The 25,298-nt window shown below is 63.9% G+C and overlaps 1 protein-coding gene across 2 annotated transcripts; it reads left to right on the forward strand.

Moving 5' to 3' along the window:
- Positions 1-1,385: 1,385 nt before the first annotated feature.
- LOC127035484 (tetratricopeptide repeat protein 39A-like) lies at positions 1,386-25,034 on the forward strand. 2 transcript variants are annotated; one of them, XM_050925417.1, is made up of 18 exons: positions 1,386-1,446; positions 8,894-8,995; positions 9,279-9,410; positions 9,928-9,998; positions 10,563-10,630; positions 11,136-11,200; positions 12,261-12,360; positions 13,291-13,356; positions 13,985-14,093; positions 14,238-14,305; positions 14,671-14,730; positions 15,795-15,956; positions 17,013-17,104; positions 19,240-19,360; positions 19,819-19,930; positions 20,988-21,102; positions 21,633-21,749; positions 22,742-25,034. In XM_050925417.1, the coding sequence occupies exons 1-18, from the start codon at positions 1,403-1,405 to the stop codon at positions 22,857-22,859; spliced, it is 1,722 nt and encodes a 573-aa protein (XP_050781374.1). In that variant the 5' UTR covers positions 1,386-1,402; the 3' UTR covers positions 22,860-25,034. The 2 variants fall into 2 exon arrangements, with proteins under 2 accessions (XP_050781374.1, XP_050781375.1); XM_050925418.1 differs by lacking the exon at positions 1,386-1,446 and adding an exon at positions 3,918-3,963.
- The last annotated feature ends 264 nt before the right edge of the window (positions 25,035-25,298 follow it).

The raw sequence follows: 25,298 nt of genomic DNA on the forward strand, positions 1-25,298 counted from the left end.
CCATTTTGCGTGGCACTGCTCCCCCCTTGCCTGGCACGGGCCCCGCGGTGGCTTTGTTGTGCCTGTTAATTTAGCAGCAGCTTTCGAGGCCCCGGCAGCGGCTGTTGGTTTCTCTCGGGAGTCGTGGGGGGCTGGCCTCGAACGCTGGGGCAGTGCTGGAGCTCTTCAGAATAGACTCTCGCTCCAGCTCCGGGAGTTAATCCACCTCCCGGAGAGGCGGCAGGTTCGGCCAGGACAGGGTTCGTCCACGGGTCTAGGGGGGTCAGTTCAACTCTGACTCTCGGGGCTGTGGGGTTTTCACCCCCTGCGAGATGTAGGTGTGTCCATGTAAATGTTCAGCACAGACCAGCCCTCAAGGCCCACATGCTGCTGATTTAACCGGATGGGGGGTGCGGGGAGGGAGGTGTCCCTAAATTTCCCAGCAGCCTGAGGGGAAGGCGCTTCGCCTGACTAGTCAAGCTCGGGCGTCCGGCCTCATTTGTTTCAATCTTGAGCTGTTCAGCTCTAGTCTGAACTGAGTGGGGTGATGGGAACGCCAGGCAGCGGCTGGGGAATGAAGCAGGCCTGGCCCCGGGTGTAGGTTTCCCCCACAGCTTCCAGTCCCCCCAGGCAGCCAGCCGGCCTCTCTCCCGGTCGAGGCTGAAACCGCTGTTTTACACCCACTGTTTGTTGGGGTGCTATGAATGGAATGTGAAATAAACGAGCTGCCCCCGCCACTCGGTGACGAGGACGGGTCAGAACCTCCTAAAAGCTCCCGTCTCCGGCGTGTTCTTTCTAACCCGCGCCTGGGGGAAGCTGCGAGCGGCCGGGGCAGGGGAGAGCTATTTTAAAGTGTGGATGATTGAACATGCCTGTGCTGGGAGGGGACGGGTTGGCCTAGGCTCCCTACAGGAGCATGGCTCTCTTCCCCAGGGCCAGCTGGCTAGTCATGGAGCGGGACCTGTGCGCTAGGCGCTGTATGGTATTAGGTGAGTTAGGGTAGCACCAAAGAACACCAGGTGTGGACTAAGGCCCCATTATGCCTCTGTATCCCTCCCACCTCCTGGTGATTGAGCCTGCTAGCGCTTGGGGGCTGGGGGTCAGCGAGGGAAGGCTTAGCCCTTTTTCCAGGAATGGGGGCCCCTCCCACTTCACCATCTGGGGGCCCCTGGGCTGTGTTTGTGGTTGCCAGGGCTGCGCTCTGCATGGCACTGCAGGGGCAGGAGGTGCTTGGAGACAGTTACCGTTAGGCTAAACCCAGCGGGAACAAGGCCTGGAGCTGTGGGACAGGCTAATGCAGGGTTTTCTCTAGCGTCGTTCACCCCTCAAAGCCTCTTACAGCAGTGGGGCTGGATGGCTTCGCTGGCCGCTGGAACGCAGCTGCCTCGGGGTGGGGTGCTGGGAGCCCTCGCCCAGTGCTGAAATGCAGCCACCTCTGGGTTGGGCCTGGGGGCTGAGTCATTTCAGGTGAGCCAAGCTGAGGGCCCTGGCTAAGCTACGCTGGATGAGCCCAAGCCCAAGCCCAGGCTCCACCAGAGGGGCCTGCTCAGCAGGGGCTGGGCTTGCAGCTACCCGGCAGGCCCAGAAAGCAGGTTTGGCCACATTTGTGCAAAGCAGCTGGGATCAGAGCAAGGCCACACTAGGGCAGCTGGGGCCCTCTGCGGCCTGCAGGAGCTGCTGGGCTCCAGGACCGGGCCGCTCGCTGTGCGGGGGCGCTGGAGATTTCCGGCAGTTCGGGTCTACAATGTATTAGTTACACCCCAGCAGTACTAAGGAGCCCCAGCAAAAATCAGGGCCCCTCCATTGTGCCAGATGCCCCCACCCTGACCGGGATCAGGGCCCCATTGTGCTGCCCAGACCCTGACCAGGATCGGCCCTTATGGGTCAGATGCTGCCCAGACCCCGACTGGGATCAGGGCCACATGGGCTGGATGCTGCCCAGATGCTGAGTTGGGCCGGGCGCTGCACTGACACGCACTGAGAGGTGTCCCTGCCCCATAAACCTCACAGTCTCAATAGACAAAGGAGGGGAGGGGAAACTGAGGCACAGAGCTGGGGCTGGACTGGCCTGGGGTCATGCAGGGAGTCTATGGAGGAGCTGGGACTCAAAGCGAGATCTCCAGACTCCCAGCCCAGGGCCCAGCAGCAAGGCTCCCGCCCAGCCTCGGGCCTGGCCCCTGCCCCAGCCCCCCACCCATAACTGGCCCCATTCACACAAACTGACACCAAAGCACTACGCTGGAAGCATCTGTGCCCCCAACAAGGGGCAGATTGGTGTAAAGGCCGATGGGCTCTGCCCCTGCCCAGAACTCAGGCTGGGGGATGACAGGTGAGTCCCTGACACGTGGGGCTGGGCACCCGGCCAGGTGAGTCCTGGTACCTGGGCCCAGATCCCAGGGGGCGGGGGGGGGAACTGTTCAGGTAAGTCCCCAGTACCCAGGGCCGGATCCCTGCCGGGGGGGGGGGGCACCCAGCCAGGTGAGTACCGGTACCTGGGGCCGGATCCCTGCCCGGGAGGGCCCAGCCAGGTGAGTCCCGGTACCCAGGGCCCAGATCCCTGCCCAGAGATCCTGTCCAGGGGAGTCCCCAGTACCCTGGGCCAGATCCGTGCCCGGGGGGGGCCCAACCAGGTGAGTCCTGATACCCGGGGCTGGATCCACGCCCAGGGGGGCCCAACCAGGTGAGTACTGGTACCCGGGGCTGGATCCCCGCCTGGGGCGGGCCCAGCCAGGTGAGTCCCTGGTACTCGGGGCCTGATCCCCGCCTGGGGTGGGCCCGGCCAGGTGAGTCCCTGGTACTCGGGGCCGGATCCCCGCCTGGGGGGGCCTGGCCAGGTGAGTCCCTGGTACCCGGGGCCGAATCCCTGCTCAGGAGGGGGGCCCCGGCCAGGTGAGTCCCACTACCCGGGGCCGGATCCTCGCCCAGGGGGTCCCGGCCAGGTGAGTCCCGGTACCCGGGGCCGGATCCCTGCGTGGGGGGGGGCCTGGCCAGGTGAGTCCCGGTACCCGGGGCTGGATCCCTGCGCGGGGGGGGGGCGGCCAGGTGAGTCTCGGTACCCGGGGCCGGATTCCCGCCCGGGGGGGGCCTGTCCAGGTCAGTCCCTGGTACCCGGGGCCGGATCCCTGCGGGGGGGGGCCCGGCTAGGTGAGTCCCGGTATCTGGGGCCCAGATCCCTGCCCACGGCTCCTGTCCAGGTGAGTCACCAGTACTGGGCCGAATCCCCGCCCAGGGGGGCCCAACTAGGTGAGTCCCGGTACCCGGGGCCGGATCCCCGCTGGGGGAGGGCCAGCCAGGTGAGTCCCTGGTACCCAGGGCCGAATCCCCACTCGGGGGGGGGGCGCCGGCCAGGTGAGTCCCGCTACCCGGGGGGTCCCGGCCAGGTGAGTCCCTGGTACCTGGGACCGGATCCCTGCGTGGGGGCCCGGCCAGGTGAGTCCCTGGTACCCAGGGCCGGATCTGTACAGAGGGGGCCTGGCCAGGTGAGTCCCGGTACCCGGGGCCGGATCCCCGCCCGGGGGGGGCCCGGCCAGGTGAGTCCCGGTACACGGGGCCGGATCCCCGCCCGGGGGGGGGGGCGGCCAGGTGAGTCCCGGTACCCGGGGCCGGATCCCCGCCCGGGGGGGGGGGGGGCCCGGCCAGGTGAGTCCCGGTACCCGGGGCCGGATCCCCGCCCGGGGGGGGCCCGGCCAGGTGAGTCCCGGTACCCGGGGCCGGATCCCCGCCCGGGGGGGGGCGGCCAGGTGAGTCCCGGTACCCGGGGCTGGATCCCCGCCCGGGGGGGGCCCGGCCAGGTGAGTCCCGGTACCCGGGGCCGGATCCCCGCCCGGGGGGGACCCGGCCAGGTGAGTCCCTGGCACCTGCAGGGCGGAGCCGCCTCCCTTCCCCGCCCCCGCCGGTCCCGGCCGCACATTCCTCCAGAGCCACTTCCTGCTCCCGGACCGGACCGGACCGGACCGTCATGGCCCTGGCGGCCGCTGCGGGCAGGTGAGAGACCCGAGCGGGGGAGCCCCCGAGCCGGGACTGGGGGGCCGCGGCGGGTCCCTCTGCCCGGGGCTGCCCCCCCCGTGTCTGCTCCCCGGGGGTCCAGGTCACCTGGGTGCACCCAGCCTCCTTCCCTCACTGGGTCAGTCCGGGGGGGATCCGCCTTCCCACCCCCGGGCAGCCAGGATCTGGGGGGTCCCTGCTGCGTGACAGGTGCTGGGCCGATTTTGGGCGGGGGGGGGGCTCCCGTAGACCGGGAGGTGGATTCAGAGCTACGGGAGGGAGGTTGGGTTTGGGGGGGAGCACAGCGGATGGGGGGGTGAGAATGTTGGGGGAGGGGACCATGCTGCTGTGGGGTGGAGGGTGTTGGGGGAGGGGAGCAGGATGATGTGGGGGGTATTGGGGGAAGGTTTACAGGGGGGCTGGGGCCCTCCCCCTGGACTGTCAGGACGAGCCCAGTTGGGCCCCTGGCCGCAGGTGCCTCGGCCCCTCCTCCCCCAGGGCACTGCGATGCAGCCGTGCGTTTTGGGGGGCCCAGAGGAGGGGAATGCAGGGTGGAGGGGGGCAAAGCCCAGCAGCCCCGTGTCTGCCAGGAGCAGAGCGTGGCACCAGGCCTGTGACCAGGGTTGTGCTCCAGATGGTGGGAGATCCCGGATCCTGTCGGGGGGGGGGGGCCCGCGAGAACAGGTGCCAGCTGAGCCCAGTACCCAGCCCAGCCTGGCCCCCGCAGGCCAGAGCCTTCCTCTGCCCTGCGTGGAGGGGCGGGCGGGGGCCCTGCCCTGTTTGGAGAAGGTGGGGTGGATGCGCTGGCAGGGCCCTGCCAAGCCTGTGTTTGCTCAGCACTCCCGGGCACCGGTTCAGGTGAGCGCCGCCGGCTGTGGCCTTCAGCAAACAGAGCACCGAGGTGGCCACGGGGAGAGGGGCAGCAGGGCCCCGAGGCCTTGGCCTCGGCCTAGGGGGGCAGTGAGGACTGGCAGCTGGGGGAGGGGGAAGTCAGTCCATGTTAACGGGGGCTGGGGGATCAGTGCTGGGCCTAGGGAGAGAAAAGTGCTGAGAAACCCTAGCTCTGCCGGTGCCCCTCACTCCCGACCTGCAGCCCCCTGTTGGCCCAGCCCTGGGCTCCCCCCCAGCCCTGCCGGTGCCCCTCGCTTCTGACCCGCAGCCCCTGCTAGCCCAGCCCTGGGCTCCCTCTAGCTGTGCTGGTGCCCCTCACTCCCGACCTGCAGCTCCTGTTATCCCAGCCCTGGGCTCCCTCTAGCTCTGCCGGTGCCCCTCACTCCCGACCTGCAGCCCCCTGCTGGCCCAGCCCTGGGCTCCCCCCCAGCCCTGCCAGTGCCCCTCGCTTCTGACCCGCAGCCCCTGCTAGCCCAGCCCTGGGCTCCCCCTAGCTGTGCTGGTGCCCCTCACTCCCGACCTGCAGCTCCTGTTATCCCAGCCCTGGGCTCCCCCCAGCTCTGCTGGTGCCCCTCACTCCCGACACGCAGTCCCAGCCCTGAACAGGGCTGTCTGGGGTTGGGGGCAAATGGGGCAGTTTGCCCCAGGGCCCCGTGAGCCCTGGCCGAGAATCCCTTCCCTGGCTAGAGGCACCTTTTTAATTTTTATTCACCCGGTGGCGGTCTGGGTCTTTGGTGGCACTGAAGGACCCACCACTGAAGTGCTACCGAAGACTCAGAGCGCCGCCCGGTGAGTACAAGCGCCGCAGCAGGTGGCGCCTTTTTTTTTTATGTCCACTCCCCCACTTTGCCCCTGGACTCCCCCCCAGCCCTGCTGGTGCCCCTCACTCCTGACACGCAGCCCCTGCTGGCCCAGCCCTGGGCTCCCCGCCAGCTCTGCCAGTGCCCCTCACTTCCAACCGGCAGTCCCTGCTAGCCCAGCCCTGGGCTCTCCCATCTTTGCAACTCACCAGCCCCTTAACTGCATCTATGCTACGTACACTCTCTTCCTGCAACAGACCCTGCGGCCCTTGCTAATAAATCAATGTCTGTTCTGTGTTTGGGAAAAAAGCCAGAACACGTCCTTGATGATGATGAAATATTATCTAGTCCAACAATAACGCAACCGGATGTTAAACAATAGCTGCAAAAGTTAGACAGTTTCAAATCACCAGGGCAGGTCACTTGCATCCTAGAGTTTGAAAAGAGTTGGCCAAGGAGTTAAGCCTTGTAACAGTTGTTAGGCTATAGATATTCAGGCCTGTCTGCAAAGGCCTAGACTTTAAGAATTTCGGTGTATTTTTATCACTTAGCGAGTTACAGAGGTATAAAAGAAAGAATCAAAAATCACAATCTGTCTGTGTAATGGCCTTCTCTTACTGTGACAGTCTCAGGCCTGGTTCTTCAGCTAAGCAGCAGAGGCAGCCATAAGCTGGGAAATGTCTGGTCACATCCTCACATTCCAAACTAGTCACATTGAAATAAGGCAACCGGGGGCTGTTAGGAAGGTGATTTGATCTGTCACCTCCAGAGAAAGGGAAGAGCCTAAAACATGTAAAAGGAAATTTAGTTTGACAGTTTTCTGTCTGGCAAGAACTCACTTATCAATAGACACAGCTGGAAAACCCTTATGTCTGTGTAGATGTAGCTGTGAAATCCTCACTTCTGTATTGTTTTGTATGTTTGTTTGCAGGGTCTCTGTCTGGTTCTGTGATTTTCTGTCGCTGTACAATTAAGTTTGCTGGGTGTAAACTAATGAAGGTGGTGGGATGGCATTGGTTAGCTAATCATGTCACAATACGTTAGGATGGGTTAGGTACATTTTAGTAGAACGATTGGTTAAGGAGTAGCTGAGAATATTACTATATAAATTAGGGGCAAACAGGACATAAATTGGGATTGGAAAATAAGGAAAAAGGAACTTGGATTGAAGCTGCTGGAATTCCACCCCAATAGACGTCGAGTCGTTTGCACCTTCGGACTTCGGGGATTGCTGCTCTGTTCATGCCAGAAGGGCCAGGGAAGTGAGAGGGGGGAGGAATAAACCCCCTAACAACGGTGGGGACGTTCCCAAGGAGTGGAAGGAAGCTAACGTTGTGCCAGGCTTTCAAAAGGATAAATGGGCTGACCTGGGTTCCTAGAGTCCTGTCAGCTGCCTGACAGCCCAGGAAGGATACTGGCAAGACGGGATTCTATTAATAAAGGATTAAAGGCGGGTAATGTAACGAATGCCGACCAATAGGGGCTAATGAAAATGGATCCTGTCGAAGTAATGGGACATTTTTGAATGAGATGACCAATGTGGTTGACAGAGGCGAGAGGCTGGTATCATGTACGTGGATTTCCGTGACTTGGTACCGCATGACGCTCAGATTGCAAAAACTAGAACGGTCCCAATTCAGTGTGGTCCAGGGGAAGTGGATTATAAAGCAGGTAACTGAGAGGGATCGACATGTAACTGCAAATGGAGGATTGCCGTGGGCGGGCGTGTTTCTAGTGGGGTCCCGCAGGGACCGGGTCTTGGCCCTACGATATCTGACATTTTTATCGGCGGCCTGCGAGAAAACATCAGAGTTTGCGGGCGACACAAAGAACGGGAGAGGGATAAATCATGACGAGGGCAGGTCACTGATACGGAGCGACCGGGATCGCTCGGCAAACAAGCTGCATTTTAATTCGGCCAGTGTAATCATCTAGGAATGAGAAATAGGTCCTGCTTAGCGGCTGGGGGGCTCGTCCTGGCGAGCCGTGACTCTGACAAAGATTTGGGGGCCTGGCGGAAAATCGGCTGAACTCGAGCTCGCAGTACGATACCGGGGCCAAAAGGGCCAATGCGAACCAGGGACACTGACATGGGAATCTGGAGTAGGAGCAGAGAGGTGATTTTACCTGTGTCTGGCCCTGGAATCACTAGGCCACTATATAAATCCATGGTACGCCCACACCCCCAATGGTGCCTGCAGTTCTGGTCGCCCCAGCCCCAAAGGGGGGTATTAGAACTGGAAAAGGTTCAGAAAAGGGCAACAAAAATGATTGGGGGGTGGAACAGCTTCCGTACGAGGAGAGATTGATAAGACTGGGACTGTTCAGCTTGGAAAAGAGATGACTAAGGGGGGACATGAGAGAGTCTATAAAATCATGAGGGATGTAGAGAATGTGAATAAAGACGTGTTATTTACTCCTTCTCCTAACACAAGAACGAGGGGTCACCCAATGGAATGAACAGGCAGCAGGTTTAAAAGAAACACGAGGAAATATTTCTTCACACAACGCACAGGCAACCTGTGGAACTCCTCGCCAGAGGATGCTCTGAAGGCCAAGACCATAACAGGGATCAAAAAAGAACTGGATAAATTCACGGAGGATATTAGCCAGGCTGGGCAGGGATGGCGTCCCAGCCTCTGTTTGCCAGAAGCTGGGAAAGGCTGACAGGGGCTGGGTCACTTGATGATTCCCTGTTCTGTTCACTCCCCCGAAGCGCCTGGCACGGCCACTGTCAGCAGACAGGATGCTGGGCTGGATGGACCATTGCTCTGACCCAGTCTGGCCACTCTTGTGACTCGTGTCCACGGTTCAGGAAGGACGTTGGTCAATCAGGGCGGGGTCAGGGAGAAGCCGCGCAGAGGAAAACCTGCCATAGAGCCAGAGTCCCGGAGCTCCATCTGTTTTGTGTGCCGAAGGGAAGGCGAGGGGCGACTTGCCCCCAGCCGCGGGGAGCCAGCACGTAACAGCGGCTCTGCTGTCTCGCACAGCAGGGCGCAGGAGATGGCAGCTGGGCAGGAGCGAAGGTGCAGAGTTTAACCAGGAAGGTGGTTAACCCCTGGACCCATCGCCCCAGGGCCGTGGTGGATTCTCCAGCGCAGGGGATTTTCACACCGGGACGGGACGTTTTCCTAGATCGGTGCCATTTCCAGCCGGCAGGAACTCGGGGGGTCAGACTAGGGCCCTTCGGTTGGAATCTCTGACTCTCTAACCAGCCCCTCTTTGCTCCCCGCCCACAGCCCCCCGCCTGGCCTGGCGGCCGCCCTGGACGAGTGCATGGAAGCCATGAACGCCTTCCTGTGCAACCACTTCGACGAGAGTCTGGAGAAGCTGCAGCCCAGGTGAGTGGAGGAGCTGCCCGTGGTCCCTGGCCCCGGTCCCTGTCCCTGATCCTCCGCAGTGGGGCGAGGGCTCCCGGCATCTGCAGGGTGCGTCGGGGAGCTCGCCCTTGCCTGAGGGTGGGGGTCCTTCAATCCTCCCCACCCCCAGTGCTGCATCCCAATGGGCATCAGGGGCCTCCCCCCAACCCTGGGCCATGGACCGTGAGCTACGGCACAGTAGGGCTCCTTGGGGAGGGCGGGGCTGGGGGTCTCTCTCCTGTCACCGGCCTCCTGCTCCTGGCAGGACCAAGGAGAGTATGTACCACGCCCTGGTCTACGCCACCATCCTGGAGATGCAGGCCATGATGACCTTCGAGCACGAGGACATTGTGCAGGCCGGGCAGACCATGAAGGAGGCGCAGGAGATTTGTCAGAGGTGGGTGTGGGGGGCACACGGGAGGTGGGGGTGGGGGTGGGACTTTGGCATCGGGGTGGGGGTAGCAGGGACTGGGGAAGGCCCGGGGAGAGCGGGAAGGAGATGGGCCCAGGAGCTGGTCAGCCGCACAGGGGCTGGTGGTTGGATGGGGCGTGAGCAGGAGGCTGGCCTGGCAATGGGACCCCCGGGATGGGGTGCGGGGGGGCACCATTCTGCACCAGTCCCACTGCTGGCTGGAACGGACCCACCCATCATGTGTCATAGACCCACTGCCCAGTAGAAGGAGGAGTTTCCCAGGGCTCGGGGACCTAACCCCACAGGGGCCTGGGGCCTGGGAGGCCGTGGGGCAAAGATGGGGGAGCCCCTCCAGTTACAGCCTCCTCGCTGTAGAAAATCCCACCCCCCTCCCTGGCAGTTACTGACCTTGGGGGTCAGGCAGGGATGGGGAGGCCTGTAGGGAGAGATGGGGTGGGGGAATGTAGCTGCCCCACCCCAGCCACCTTCCTCCTACCCCCAGGTTTCGGAGGAAATCCAGCGTGACCGGCTCCCTCTCCAGCCTGGTCAGCAAGGCGGATTCATTCACCGAGGGTAAGAGATGCAGGGCATGGCCGCAGGGCGTCGGGGGTGAGAGCAGTGGGTCAGGAGCCAGGACTCCTGGGTTCTATCCCTTTCTCTGGGGAGGGGAGTGGGGTCTAGTGATCGGAGCAAGGGGTCGGGAGCCAGGGCTCCTGGGTTCTATCCCTTTCTCTGGGGAGGGGAGTGGGGTCTAGTGATCGGAGCAAGGGGTCGGGAGCCAGGACTCCTGGGTTCTATCCCTTTCTCTGGGGAGGGGAGTGGGGTCTAGTGATTGGAGCAAGGGGTCGGGAGCCAGGACTCCTGGGTTCTATCCCTGGCTCTGGGGAGGGGAGTGGGGTATAGTGGTCAGAGCAGGGGGCTGGGAGCCAGGACTCCTGGGTTCTATTCCTGGCTCTGGGGAGGGGAGTGAGGTCTAGTGATCGGAGCAGGGGGCGGGGAGCCAGGGCTCCTGGGTTCTATCCCCAGTTGAGGGAGAGGTGGTTCGACTCTGGGGAGGGGGCTGCGGTGTCGCTGGAGGGGGGCAGGGCTTGGGGATGAGCAGGCCCTGCCCCCAGTCCCTGTCACTCTCCCTCACAGTGGAGCTGCACGCCGAGGTCTGCTACGCGGAGTGTCTTCTGCAGCGGGCGGCCCTGACCTTCCTGCAGGTACCGGATCCCCCCCATGGGGCCAGGACACCTGGGTCCCCAGCTAAATCCCAGGTGCTGCAGGGAGCGGGTGGGGGCTCCGCAGGGGGTGCTCCTCCTTCACGGTCCGTGCTGGCCCCAGGGTGCCACTCGGGGGCGCTGCAGGTCAGGCCCCAGGGCACTTCCAAGGATTTGCCTTTGTTTCCTGTCTCAATGTTAGACCAAGTTGCTACGTGGCTCCCCGGGCCCCACCCCAGATGTGGCTGCAGCTCAGCGCCGGGCGAGGCGTCCCAGTATAAACAGCCCCCCTGCCCCTCCCCAGAGGTGGCTGCAGCTCAGCATCGGGCGAGGGGTCCCTGTATAAACAGCCCCCCTGCCCCACCCCAGAGGTGGCTGCAGCTCAGCACCGGGCGAGGGGTCCCTGTATAAACAGCCCCCCTGCCCCACCCTAGAGGTGGCTGCAGCTCAGCGCCGGGCCAGGAGTCCTTTCCCTGGGGGTCTGTTCACTTCCCCCTTCTCCCTGCAGGACGAGAACATGGTGAATTTCCTCAAAGGGGGGATCAAGGTGCGGAGCAGCTACCTGATCTACAGGTGAGTGATGTCACGGGGTGGGGCTAGGGGAGGGGCCCGTGTTCAGGCTGCTGCCTCGGGGCCAGCTGAGGGGGGAGGGGGTCCTGGACGGGGCCTTCAGCCTCAGAAGGGCTCTTGTATTGTGAAGGTGGGAAATGTGAGGGTTTTCCTGAGGCACTCAGTGTGGTGCACTGGTGAGCACTAGGACTCCTGGGTTCTCTGCTCAGGGAGGGGAATGGGGGCTAGTGGTTAGAGCAGGGGGGCTGGGCACCAGGACTCCTGGGTTCTCTACTCAGGGAGGGGAGTGTGGGCTAGTGGTTAGAGCAGGGGGGCTGGGCACCAGGACTCCTGGGTCCTCTACTCAGGAAGGGGAGTGGGGGCTAGTGGTTAGAGCAGCGGGGCTGAGCACCAGGACTCCTGGGTTCTTACTCAGGGAGGGGAGTGGGGGCTAGTGGTTAGAGCAGGGGGGCTGGGCACCAGGACTCCTGGGTTCTCTCCCTGGCTCGGGCAGGGGATTGGGGGCTAGTGGATAGAGCAGGGGGCGCTGGGAGCCAGGACTCCTGGGTTCTCTGCCCGGCTCAGGGAGAGGAGTGGGGGCTAGTGGTTAGAGCAGGGGGGCTGGGCACCAGGACTCCTGGGTTCTCTCCCCAGCTTGGGGAGGAGATTGGGGGCTAGTGGTTAGAGCAGGGGGGCTGGGCACCAGGACTCCTGGGTTCTCTCCCTGGCTCGGGGTGGGGATTGGGGGCTAGTGGTTAGAGCAGGGGGCTGGGAGCCAGGACTCCTGGGTTCTCTCCCCGGCTCAGGGAGGGGAGTGGGGGCTAGTGGATAGAGCAGGGGGCGCTGGGAGCCAGGACTCCTGGGTTCTCTCCCTGGCTCAGGGAGAGGAGTGGGGGCTAGTGGTTAGAGCAGGGGGGCTGGGCACCAGGACTCCTGGGTTCTCTCCCCAGCTTGGGGAGGGGATTGGGGGCTAGTGGTTAGAGCAGGGGGCTGGGCACCAGGACTCCTGGGTTCTCTCCTCGGCTCAGGGAGGGGAGTGAGGGCTAGTGGTTAGCTCTCTCTGACTCTCCTGTTTCTTTTCCAGGGAACTGAGCAGTTTCATCCAGTCCAGTCACTGCACAGCCGGTGCTGCTCACGTACACTTAGAGGGAGGGGTGGCGCTGGGCATTGGTGCCTTTAATCTGGTGAGTTACTGTTGAAGGGGGGTGCGGAACCGGGCATGGGACCTTCCCCCTCTAGGGGGTGCCGGCTCCGAACCGGCCCCAGGGCGGGGGGCTGACGGGAACGGGACACGGGGCCTTTCCCCTCTAGGGGGTGCCGGCTCCAAACCGGCCCCAGGGCGGGGGGCTGACGGGAACGGGACACGGGGCCTTTCCCCTCTAGGGGGCGCCGGCTCCGCTCCGGCCCCAGGGTGGGGGGCTGACGGGAATGGGACACGGGGCCTTTCCCCTCTAGGGGGCGCCGGCTCCGCTCCGGGCCCAGGGTGGGGGCTGACGGGAATGGGACACGGGGCCTTTCCCCTCTAGGGGGCGCCGACTCTGCTCCAGCCCCAGGGCAGGGGGCTGACGGGAACAGGACACGGGGCCTTTTCCCCCTAGGGGGCACCGACTTCGCTCTGGCCCCAGGGCGGGGGGCTGACGGGAACGGGACACGGGGCCTTTCCCCTCTAGGGGGCGCCGGCTCCACTCCGGGCCCAGGGCGGGGGGCTGACAGGAACAGGACATGGGGCCTTTCCCCTCTAGGGGGCGCCGGCTCCGCTCCGGCCCCAGGGTGGGGGGCTGACGGGAATGGGGCACGGGGCCTTTCCCCTCTAGGGGGCGCCGGCTCCGCTCCGGGCCCAGGGTGGGGGGCTGATGGGAACGGGACATGGGGCCTTTCCCCTCTAGGGGGCGCCGGCTCCGCTCCGGGCCCAGGGTGGGGGCTGACGGGAATGGGACACGGGGCCTTTCCCCTCTAGGGGGCGCCGGCTCCGCTCCGGCCCCAGGGTGGGGGGCTGACGGGAACGGGACATGGGGCCTTTCCCCTCTAGGGGGCACTGGCTCTGAACCGGCCCCAGGGCGGGGGGCTGACGGGAACGGGACACGGGGCCTTTCATTCCTCTCTTCCCTCCCCAGACGCTCTCTCTCTTCCCTCCGCGGATCCTGAAGCTGCTGGAATTTGCGGGGTTTTCAGGGGACAAGGTAAGCCCCTAACTGGGGCTCCCGTCATCCCTTGAGGGAGGGGCTGCCCCGCTCAGTCTGCAGGTCCCTGCGATGGGGGTTCCCCTGGTCACTGCTGAGAAGGGGGGTTCTGTGGGGGGTCCTGCCAGGGGAGAGGGCCTGGGGAGCCAGCTGCAGTGTGTCTGGGGGGCAGGAATTGGGGTATGGGGCTTCCCTCCGTTCCCACCCCCATTGCAGCCAGAGCCCCACAGCCAGGATGTGCAGTGCCCCTCAGCCAGAGAGAGACATGGAGCCGTGGGCTAAGCCCCACACCCTCTGCTCTCGGGGTGGTGTTGGGGGGGCACGAGTGAGCATCTGCCCCTCCTCCCAGCTCTCGGGGCCATGATTGGGGGTGGGCGTGAGTATCTGCCGCTTCCCCCTGCTCTCGGGGTGGTGTTTGGGGGGTGTGTGTGAGTGAGTATCTGTGCCTCCCCCAGCTCTTTCTGGCCTGGTGGGCTGCAGCTGCCCCCAGAGGGCGCCTGGCCCTGCTGTTGTGTGTGGCTGTGGCAGTGGCAGGCTGCGCTGCCCCAGAGGTGGCCGCATCAGGTGGCGCGTTGGGACTGTGTAAGGGCGATGGCGCCTAATCCCCCCGCTGTGTCTCTCTGCCCAGGATTACGGGCTGCAGCAGCTGCACGAGGGAGCGACCACCCTGAACCTGCGGGCCCTGCTCTGCACCATGCTACTCCTCTGCTACTACACCTTCCTCACCTTCATCCTGGGTAGGCCTATGGCCCGCTGGGGCAGGCGGGGGACGGGGCCTTTCCCCTGGGGGGCACCAGCTCAGATCCCCCAGGCCCATCCGGGGGGGCAGACCCTGGGGCGGTGGCTTTGCCCCAGGCTGACCCCTCCTTGCCCCCTCACAGGGATCGGGGAGGATGATTTCACGGAAGCTGAGAGCCTGCTGAGACCCTACCTGCTTCGCTATCCCAAGGTACGGGGCCGGGCGGCGGGGCCCTTCCCCCTGCGGGGTGGGAGGGCCGGGGGGGGGGTCTGTCCTCACTGGGGATAACTGGGGCTGCCCCAGGTGCCCACACTCTGGCCTCCTGATGGGTTTTGCTGCCCCGGCTAAAACTAGGGAGTGGAAAGAACTGCCCCCCACCCCACCCCAACTGGTGCCCCTCACTCCCGACTCTCAGCCCCCCGTGTTGCGATTGCTGTATGGAGGCATGTGGGACCCCCCATCACTGGGCTGAGCCCCCCACAACTCGCTTCCTGAGTGATCCTGGCATCCCCCACGGTGTCCCTCCCCGGGGACCCTGTACCCCACCCATCGGCTCCCTCCTCTCCCCTCTGCAGAGTGCCATCTTCCTCTTCTTCGCCGGCAGGATAGAGGAGATCAAAGGGAACATCAGCGAGGTAAGAGACCCCTCGCCTGGGGGACCCCCTCAGAGAGCCAGGCTCTGGGACGGGAGGTGCTCCTGAGCCAGCCAGTCCCCTGCCCCGGGGCCGGATGGGAGCCAGCGCCCCCTAGAGGGGAAAGGCCCCAGGTCCCATTCCCTACCCCCTGAGCCACCCGGTCCCCTGCCCTGGGGCCCGATGGGAGCTGGCGCCCCCTAGAGGGGAAAGGCCCCATCTCCCATTCCCCACCCCCTGAGCCACCCGGTCCCCTGCCCTGGGGCCCGATGGGAGCTGGCGCCTCCTAGAGGGGAAAGGCCCCATGTCCCATTCCCTACCCCCTGAGCCACCCGGTCCCCTGCCCTGGGGCCCGATGGGAGCTGGCGCCTCCTAGAGGGGAAAGGCCCCATCTCCCATTCCCTACCCCCTGAGCCACCTGGTCGCCTGCCCCGGAGCTGGATGGGAGCCAGCGCCCCCTAGAGGGGAAAGGCCCCATGTCCCATTCCCCACCCCCTGAGCCACCTGGTCGCCTGCCCCGGGGCCGGATGGGAGCCAGCGCCCCCTAGAGGGGAAAGGCCCCATGTCCCATTCCCTACCCCCTGAGCCACCTGGTCCCCTGCCCTGGGGCCCGATGGGAGCTGGCGCCCCCTAGAGGGGAAAGGCCCCATCTCCCATTCCCCACCCCCTGAGCCACCCGGTCCCCTGCCCTGGGGCCCGATGGGAGCTGGCGCCTCCTAGAGGGGAAAGGCCCCATCTCCCATTCCCTACCCCCTGAGCCACCTGGTCGCCTGCCCCAGAGCTGGATGGGAGCCAGTGCCCCCTAGAGGGGAAAGGCCCCATGTCCCATTCCCCACCCCCTGAGCCACCTGGTCCCCTGCCCTGGGGCCAAATGGGAGCTGGCGCCCCCTAGAGGGGAAAGACCCCATTCCCATCCAAGCCAGCGCCCCCTAGAGGGGAAAGGCCCCATGTCCCATTCCCCACCCCCTGAGCCACCCGGTCCCCTGCCCCGGGGCCCGATGGGAGCTGGTGCCCCCTAGAGGGGAAAGGCCCCAGGCCCATTGCTGACGCTCTCGGCCTCGGCACAGGCCATCGACAGGTTTGAGGCTGGCTGCTCGGCCCAGCAGGCCTGGAAGCAGTTCCACCACATGTGCTACTGGGAGCTGATGTGGTGCTACGCCTACAAGGGCATGTGGAAAATGGCCTATTTCTACGCCGACCTGCTGAGCAAGGAGAACCGCTGGTCCAAGGTGAGGGGTTGGGGACTACAGGGCTTATTGGGGAGGGTCTGTCAGTGCTCCGCACAACGCCCGCTAATGCCACCCTGGGGCATAGGGGCCAGCACTGACTGTGGGGGGAGAGCGCCCCCTGCTGGGCCCCTGCTCCCTTCAGCACAGCACCCTCTAGTGCCACCCTGGGGCCAGCACTGATTGTGGGGGAAAGCGCCCCCTTCTGGGCCCCTGCTCCCTTCAGCACAGTGCCCCCTAATGCCAACCTGGGGCCAGCACTGATTGTGGGGGAAAGCGCCCCCTTCTGGGCCCCTGCTCCCTTCAGCACAGTGCCCCCTAGTGCCAACCTGGGGCCAGCACTGATTGTGGGGGAAAGCGCCCCCTTCTGGGCCCCTGCTCCCTGCAGCACAGCGCCCCCTAGTGCCACCCTGGGGCCAGCGCTGATTGTGGGGGAGAGCGCCCCCTGCTGGGCCCCTGCTCCCTTCAGCACAGTGCCCCCTAGTGCCACCCTGGGGCCAGCACTGATTGTGGGGGAAAGCGCCCCCTGCTGGGCCCCTGCTCCCTTCAGCACAGCGCCCTCTAGTGCCACCCTGGGGCCAGTGCTGATTGTGGGGGAGAGCGCCCCCTGCTGGGCCCCTGCTCCCTTCAGCACAGCGCCCTCTAGTGCCACCCTGGGGCCAGCGCTGATTGTGGGGGAGAGCGCCCCCTGCTGGGCCCCTGCTCCCTTCAGCACAGTGCCCCCTAATGCCACCCTGGGGCCAGCACTGACTGTGGGGGAGAGCGCCCCCTGCTGGGCCCCTGCTCCCTTCAGCACAGCGCCCCCTAGTGCCACCCTGGGGCCAGCACTGACTGTGGGGGAGAGCGCCCCCTGCTCAGTCCCCACCCCCATCCGGCTCGCGGCAGCAGTGGGAGGTTTTTTATAGGGTCTCCCATACGTTTCCAGAGTTGGACATCTAACAAGGCCGGATGGCCTGGCTGTCTGCTCTGTGGCCGCTAGTTCTGGGCCCGTCCTCGTCCCGTTGGGGGTCTGAGCCCCCCACCCCCAGACTGACGGGTCAGGCCGGTGTCTCTTGGCAGGCCATGTACGTGTATATGAAAGCTGCCTTCCTCAGCATGCTGCCCCCCGAGGAGCCCCGGCCCTTCGGGGAGAGCGAGGTGGAGCTCTTCAGGTAGGGGCTGTGGGCGGTGCTGGTACGGGGAGAGGGCTTGGTGCCAAATGCGGGGGTGGGGCAGGAGGGATACCTGGAGATCTGGGTTCAGGCCTTTTTGGGGGTGGGTGGGCTGCGGGTTGGGAGTGAGGGGCACCGGCAGGGGTAGGTGGGGAGCCCCAGGCTGGGGTAGCAGGGGCTATGGGTCGGGAGTGTGGGGCACCGGCAGGGCTGGGGGGAGCCCCAGGCTGGGCTAGCAGGGGCTGTGGGTCAGGAGTGAGGGGCACCAGCAGGGATAGGTTTGGAGCAGGGGCTGTGGGTCAGGAGCAAGGGGTATTGGCAGAGCTTGTGGGGGAACCCAGGACTGGGCTAGCAGGAGCTGCGGGTCGAGAGTGAGGGGCACCGGCAGAGCTGGGGGGAGCCCAGGGCTGGGAGAACAGGGGCTGCGGGTCGGGAGTGAGGGGCATGGGCAGAGCTGGGGGGAGCCCAGGGCTGGGAGAACAGGGGCTGCGGGTCGGAAGTGAGGGGCACCGGCAGAGTAGGGGGGAGCCCAGGGCTGGGCTAGCAGGGGCTGCGGGTCAGGAGTGAGGGGCACTGGCAGGGCTGGGGGGAGCCCAGGGCTGGGCTAGCAGGGGCTGCGGGTCGAGAGTGAGGGGCACCGGCAGAGCTGGGGGGAGCCCAGGGCTGGGAGAACAGGGGCTGCGGGTCGGGAGTGAGGGGCACCGGCAGAGTAGTGGGGAGCCCAGGGCTGGGCTAGCAGGGGCTGCGGGTCAGGAGTGAGGGGCACTGGCAGAGCTGGGGGGAGCCCAGGGCTGGGAGAACAGGGGCTGCGGGTCGGGAGTGAGGGGCATGGGCAGAGCTGGGGGGAGCCCAGGGCTGGGAGAACAGGGGCTGCGGGTCGGAAGTGAGGGGCACCGGCAGAGCTGGGGGGAGCCCAGGGCTGGGAGAACAGGGGCTGCGGGTCGGGAGAGAGGGGCACTGGCAGGGCTGGGGGGAGCCCAGGGCTGGGCTAGCAGGAGCTGCGGGTCGAGAGTGAGGGGCACCGGCAGAGCTGGGGGGAGCCCAGGGCTGGGAGAACAGGGGTTGCGGGTCGGGAGTGAGGGGCATGGGCAGAGCTGGGGGGAGCCCAGGGCTGGGAGAACAGGGGCTGCGGGTCGGAAGTGAGGGGCACCGGCAGAGTAGGGGGGAGCCCAGGGCTGGGCTAGCAGGGGCTGCGGGTCAGGAGTGAGGGGCACTGGCAGGGCTGGGTGTGTCCCAACCCCCAGACACTTGCTGACTAACACTGACCCCGAATGGGAAGCTGCGTGTCCCCCTTTCTGCTCCTCAGCCTAACGCACTGCACTGGTAATTCCCTTTCTACGTGCCTGCTCGGCTCTGTCCCGCATCCAACCCTGGGGATTGGCTGGCTTGGGGCCCCCCAAATCTTACCACTTCCTTTCCCCTCCTATCCCAGGTGCAAAGTGTGTAGGGGAGTGGCAGGGGCTACCTACAGAGAAAAGACAGACATGGGGGTAGGACAGGACTCCTGGGTTCTGTCCCCACTTGGGGAGGGGAGTGGGGGCTAGCGGTCAGAGCAGGGGGCTTGGAGCCAGGACTCCTGGGTTCTATCCCCGCTCTGGGAGGGGAGTGGGGTCTAGTGATTAGAATGGGAGGGGGGCTTGGAGCCAGTACTCCTGGGTTCTATCCCCGCTCTGGAAGGGTTCATCTTCCATGGAGCTAAATTCTGCAGGCTCAGCTGGAAACGTGGTGCTGACTTCAGGCAGATCTAAACGCCGGGGGTCATGTTAAATTAAATTAGATCATTCACAGCGTGAGAGCTGGATCTGCCCGGGTCGTCTGTGTCAATACCAGCTGGGCCTGGTTTTTGCTCTCGTCATAGTTTGAGCTGCCGCACATTTGTATTGCCGATGCCTATGTGCAAGCATTAGGTTCCAGAGTTAACAGACTGGGAGCTGAACCAGGCCCTCTCTGAGCCATTGTTTCAGGTTGCCTGCAGGCTCAGGCACATGTCGCTGGGCTGTTTTTTGGCAAATGGGTCGGCTAGAACTGGGATCTTCGCTTTCGATGCCTGTGGAGATTCTGGACCCCAATTCTGGACCCCCAGTGCAGCTCCCCATCCCGCAGATCGCAGCCCAGCTGTCTCTCTTCCCCCTCAGGCAGGTGTCATCTTTTAAGCAGAAGATCGCGGGCAAGTCTCCCCCCACGGAGAAGTTTGCCATCCGGAAAGCCCGACGTTATAAGGGCAGCCGCCCGGTCCCTTTGCCGGTGCCAGCCCTGGTGAGGGGGAAGGGAGTGTGGGGGAGGGGGTTCGAGGGGGGAAGTTGTGCTGGATGCTGCTTGGAAAAGCCGTGACTCAACTGGTGCCATCACTGGCGAATGGGAGGGGCTGGGAGTCGGGACTCCTGGATTCTCTCTCTGGCTCGGTGAGGGGAGTGGGGTCTGGTAGTTAGAGCCAGGGGGCTGGGAGTCAGGAATGCTGGGTCTCATTTCCCATCTTTGCCACATGACCTTGGTTGGGTTGTTTCCCTCTCCGTGCCTCAGTTTCCCCACTTCCTATTGGCTCTGAGTGCAAGCGGCTAGAACCTGCTCAGGGCGAGGGGAGGCTGGGGGCACTGGGAGGGAATCTAGGACAGGTTAGTTACTGTCCAGCGGGGGATGTGGGGGGCTGTCCTGGGGGTCCAGATCCTCTCTGCAGGGTGAGCAGCCCTGACACCCCTCCCCTGGTCCCTCCCCAGGAGATGATGTACATGTGGAACGGCTTCACCGTGCTAGGCAAGCAGCGGGAGCTGCTGGAGGGGACGCTGGAGACGCTGACGCGGGCCGAGAAGAAGCTGCAGGAGTCACCAGGTAACAGGATGTGAGGCCTTTCCCCTCTAGGGGGCGCCAGCTCCCATCCGGCCCCAGGGTGGAGGACTGACTGGCTGGGGGTGGGAATGGGGGCACCGGGTCTTTCCCCTCTAGGGGGCGCCAGCTCCCATCCGGCCCCAGGGTGGGGGACTGGCTGGCTGGGGGTGGGAATGGGGCACTGGGCCTTTCCCCTCTAGGGGGCGCAGCTCCCGTCCGTCCCCAGGGTGGGGGACTGGCTGGCTGGGGGTGGGAATGGGGCACCGGGCCTTTCCCCTCTAGGGGGCGCCAGCTCCCGTCCGGCCCCAGGGTGGGGGACTGGCTGGCTGGGGGTGGGAATGGGGCACTGGGCCTTTCCCCTCTAGGGGGCGCCAGCTCCCGTCCGTCCCCAGGGTGGGGGACTGGCTGGCTGGGGGTGGGAATGGGGCACCGGGCCTTTCCCCTCTAGGGGGCGCCAGCTCCCGTCCGGCCCCAGGGTGGGGGACTGGCTGGCTGGGGGTGGGAATGGGGCACTGGGCTTTTCCCCTCTAGGGGGCGCCAGCTCCCATCCGGCCCCAGGGTGGGGGACTGGCTGGCTGGGGGTGGGAATGGGGCACTGGGCCTTTCCCCTCTAGGGGGCGCCAGCTCCCATCCGGCCCCAGGGTGGGGGACTGGCTGGCTGGGGGTGGGAATGGGGCACCGGGCCTTTCCCCTCTAGGGGGCGCCAGCTCCCGTCCGGCCCCAGGGTGGGGGACTGGCTGGCTGGGGGTGGGAATGGGGCACCGGGCCTTTCCCCTCTAGGGGGCGCAGCTCCCGTCCGGCCCCAGGGTGGGAATGAAGAACATGCATGTGGCTGCGTCGTGTTCGCTGGGTCTCAGCCGCAGTGGAGAGACTGGGCCCCCCATCTCTGCCCAGAGCCAGAGGGGGTAGAAGGCACAGCTGGGGGGCTGCGCATGGGGCTGGGGGCTCTGTGTGGGGTTTGGAGGGCTGTGTGGAGGGGTTGGAGGGCTGGGGGGGGTGACACACCGGGGTGGTGCCTCTCCCTGCCACAGCCCCCCTGACGCCCCAACTCTGCCCACAGCCAGCGAGTACCAGACGGACGACCGGTGCCTCCTGCTGCTGCTGAAGGGGCTTTGCATGAAGCACCTGCAGAGCCCGGCCGAGGCGGAGGCCTGCTTCAGCGCCGTGCAGGCCAGGTGAGCGCCCCCTGCTGGGGGACTCGGCCTGGCGCCCACCCCCGGGAGCTCAGAATGGGGGAGGGGTGGGGGGACTCTGGCTCCTGACTCCTGCAGACGTGATGGAGGGAGGGTCCTGCTGGCTCTGCTTCCCCCCCCCCCCCGTTTGCTGTTCTCAGGGTTACACACTGATGGGCTTTCACAATGGGATAACGCCCCTGCCAGCACATGGGCACTGCCCGGCAAGGAACTGCATTCTGGGGGTCACAAGAGGTGCCATGCTCCATGGGGGGGTTCCCCCTCAGGGAACAGGGGGTCCTGGGTCTGTGGGGGGGCGTTCTTCCCTCTAGGAATCAGGGGAGTCCTGGGTCTGTGGGGGGGTCTTTCCCCTCCTAGGGGCCCGGGGGTGTCTGGAGGGCGCTGTGCTCTTGCAGGTCTGTCTGGGGTGCTGGGTCCCCAGGGTGCTGCCCCCAGGGTGCTGCCTGGGGCAGTTCTTGGTCCGGGACCCCCCCCCCCATGAATTACCATCTGTCTGTCCTGCCCACTGACAGTGAGAAGCGACTCCGCTACGATCACTACCTGGTGCCCAACGCGCTGCTGGAGCTCAGCCTGCTGCACCTGGCGCAGGGCCGGAGCGAGGAGGCCGTCCCGCTGCTGCGCCGAGCCAGGTGGGGCCCGGCTACACTAGGGGGAGGGTGTTGCAACAATGTCAGGCCCATGGTGGGAATGTTCCCAGAAGCCCCAGCGGGTATATCCCAGATGGCACTGGGGTGCTAAGGTGCACTTTGGGGGCCAGAGGGGCTGGGACTGTCTGCCCCTTTGCCCCCCCAGGCAGTGCCCTGCCCTGCCTGTGCTGGTGGGACCAGACAACACTTCGGGTTCCTCTGCCCCCATCCCCCACCTGGCTACTCCCTTCTGGGGTCCGAATTTCCCATAATCGCGCAGGAAGGGGGGGAACAATCTTGCTCCGCTCTGACCCCAGCTGGGTGGTTCTCTGGAGCCTCGATGGATCTCTGCACCCGACCCTGGCCTGGCCTGGCCAGCAGCATCTAGCTGTGTGTGCGGGGGTCACTCCCCCCTCCATGGCAACGTGGGGGGGCTCCGTGTCTATGGGGGTTGCTCCCCCTCTAAGATCCTGGGGGGTCCTGGGTCTACAGAGGGGTCACTCCCCCCCATGGCAATCGGGGGGTTCTGTGTCTGAGGGTCGCTCCCCCTCTAGGGTTCTGGGGGCTCCTGGGTCTACAGGGGTGTCGCTCCCCCCTCCAGGGCCATGGGGGGGTTCTGTGTCTATGGGGGTCGCTCCCCCTCTAGGGTTCCTGGGTCTACAGGGGGGTCGCTCCCCACTCCAAGGCACTGGGGGAGGGGCTGCAGCTATGAATGGTTGGATGGAGGGACGGACGGCTGGCTGTGTGGCTGATTTGGGGGGGCAGGGCTCGGGGTGGGGCTGGGCCAGCCCCCACTCAGATGGGTGGTTCTTGTTCACCGTGTCCCAGGACTGGCCAGCACACTGGGAAGCTGACTGGTGGCTCTGCAATGGGGGTAGGTGGTGGGGGAGTCCGCTGCGTATGATGAAGAGACTCTGGCCCCGGCAGGGTGGGGGCGGGCAGGGTGTATTTGTGGCTGTTTCCACCCAGTGATTAACACCCCCCCCCCTATTTAGGAACAACTACAAGAACTATTCCATGGAGTCCAGGACGCTCTTCCGGATCCACGCGGTTCTGTCCCGGCTCAAAGCTGACCAGGAGGAGAACGGCATGGAAGGACCCAGCTCCTCCTAAAGAACCGCCCCCCCCAGATGAGAAGGGGGGGCGTGGGACTCTGGGGGAGGTGGCATCACCTGTCCCCCCCCAGCCCCCACCGAAGGGAACCTGCACTTTCAATGAAGCCAAATTGACTTAACCCTTCCTGCGCCGCTGTGGTCCCCAGAGCAACGGCTTTGTCACCAAAGGCAGAGCCTGGAGGGAGTGCGTGTCCTTTGGGCGTGTGCCCACAGCGCCAGGGGGTACCACTGTGATAAATAAGGGAGAGGGCAGAGCTGGATCCTGCGGGAGGGAGCCGGCCCTTTAAAGCTGAACCCAATACCCTTAAAGGGCCAGTTCACCCTGCGATGCCCACCCACATCCTAGGATAAGGGCTAACCATGCCCCTCTCCCCCCATGCACACTTTAATTAAACTGATTTGAGACTAGTCCCTTGGGGAGGTGCCAGTTGCTGTACGGAGCATGGTAAGTTCTGTGCCGTGTGTTTCCTCGCTGGTTTCCCTGGTCCAGCGGCAACCTCCGTATCCAGAAATCTCTTGGTCCTCCAGGGTTCCCCCTCGCCCCCCCGGATCTGGTCCCCCTGGACCAGCTGGCTGTATGCCCTCGGGGCTGGTCCCTTCTGCATTCGTGTTTCCCATTATCCAGTAGGAATTGGAGACACCAGGGGGAAAGATCCTTCCAGCTCCGCTCTGACCCAGTGCCTTGCCAAGAGCTGGATGGGGTGTCTCTTGCCATCATCGCCGATGGGGTGTTGAGTGACAGTTTGCCACTGAGATCATATTTGGGGACGATCCTGGGGACCCAGGCGCTGTCGCTGCCTCCAGCACTGGCCGGACATTGTTTTAAAATGCATCTGTGGCCTTGTTTTTATATTTCTGCCTCTTCTCTTTTGGTCCAGAAATTCAGGTCTCCCATGAAGGCCGTGAGGACAGGAGTCTTGTAGTTAACAGGGCCGAATCCTACAGCCGGTTCTTAGTGTGTTTTTGATAAAGTGGGAAGCCTCTGATCCACGTCCTCATGTATTTGTACCTGCAGGAAGGAGGGTAACGTCCGCGCTTGACAAATGGGGAATCTGAGGCAACGTGGCCTGAAACTTTGAACCAAGGACGCCAAATGGGGAAACTGGGACTCGAATGCAGCTCTCTTGGGGCCAGGTGCTTTTAGGTAGAAAATCACCTGTCACCATTTAGCTCAGTCCACTCTGGCCTTCTCTATATTAAAGTCCCACCGGTTACACTTTAATCTGAGCTAGCGAAATTAGCGCTAGAGGCTCTGGCTTAAGCCGAGTTTCTTTGGGGGCCGTTGAGGGGCTTGTCTAAACACAGAAGTTGGGCAACTTTCACCGACATCGGGTTAGTACAACCAGTGCAGCTTTGTGTGTGGATGCCCATGGGTTGGAATTGGGTTTATATCGGTCAGTCCCAGAGGCTGCAGAGCTGGAGGCCACGGGCTGACCTCTTTCAACGGGGGCCGCTCACTCAAATTTGGCCCGGCCAAACCCCTGTCAGCAGTGATGTCGCGCCAGGCCGGGGACTGGGATAAGGTAAGGGATAAGGGAGGCAGCTGTGTTGCATGACTAGCTGCAAAAGTGCCACAGTTGCAGTCCAGCCAAAGTCAAAGTGCTGGGGCCTTGTGCACGCAGCAGGACAATGCAGAAGGATGTTTCCCTGCACGGCCTCTGTGCGTGCATATTACACAAGAGAGCGGTGGGCTATGGGATGGACTAGAGAGGGATCCCACAATGAACAGCAGCTGCCCCACAAGCCATGTGGCCGCTGGAGGATGCTGGGATGCATACCCAGGATGCACTGGGCTGTTTGCCAAGAGAGCTCTGCTGGGTGAGTGCACAAAGGGGTGAGGTTGAATGCGCTCGAGTGGGGAGGAGTCTGTCCAGGAGCCTGCGCTGGTTTCATGACAGATCTGAAATGCACGTTGTTATCCTGGTGCAGTTTTCAGCGCAGACAGAGCCTCAGTGAAACAGATGCAGACTTTGTGTGTAATCGGGCCTGAGTTTTTTAGGGACAGATTTAAGCTAAACCAAAATAAGTGTCCACAGGGGCTTGCATGGGTCTAATGGGACTTACTTTACATGACCAATTGGTTAAGTTATGGATGTTTGGGCTCTGTATGGAGGAATCTTATTTTAAAATCGAATTGGGCTCCGACAAGAGTTTGAATACGTTTTAATTCTGGAGGCGATGTTAAAAAAAATAAATAAAAGATGTTTAATTTGTATTCCAGGGTGTTGGGTATTTTTTTTCCCAGTGCAAAAATGTTTGGGGACACCCTTAAATATACAGAACTCTGTCCCCTGTTGGTTTTATTTGGCAGGGAGCTTTGCCCAGGGGCCTGATATTAGGGTGCTGGGTGTGTTTATCTCCACTGATTCAGCTGAATTCAGGCCCATAGGAAATGCCAGGTCAACACCACCTGCTGTGGTGGCAGGTGCAAAACACC

Source organism: Gopherus flavomarginatus, chromosome 16, assembly GCF_025201925.1.
Source record: "Gopherus flavomarginatus isolate rGopFla2 chromosome 16, rGopFla2.mat.asm, whole genome shotgun sequence".
Lineage (NCBI taxonomy): Eukaryota > Metazoa > Chordata > Testudines > Testudinidae > Gopherus > Gopherus flavomarginatus.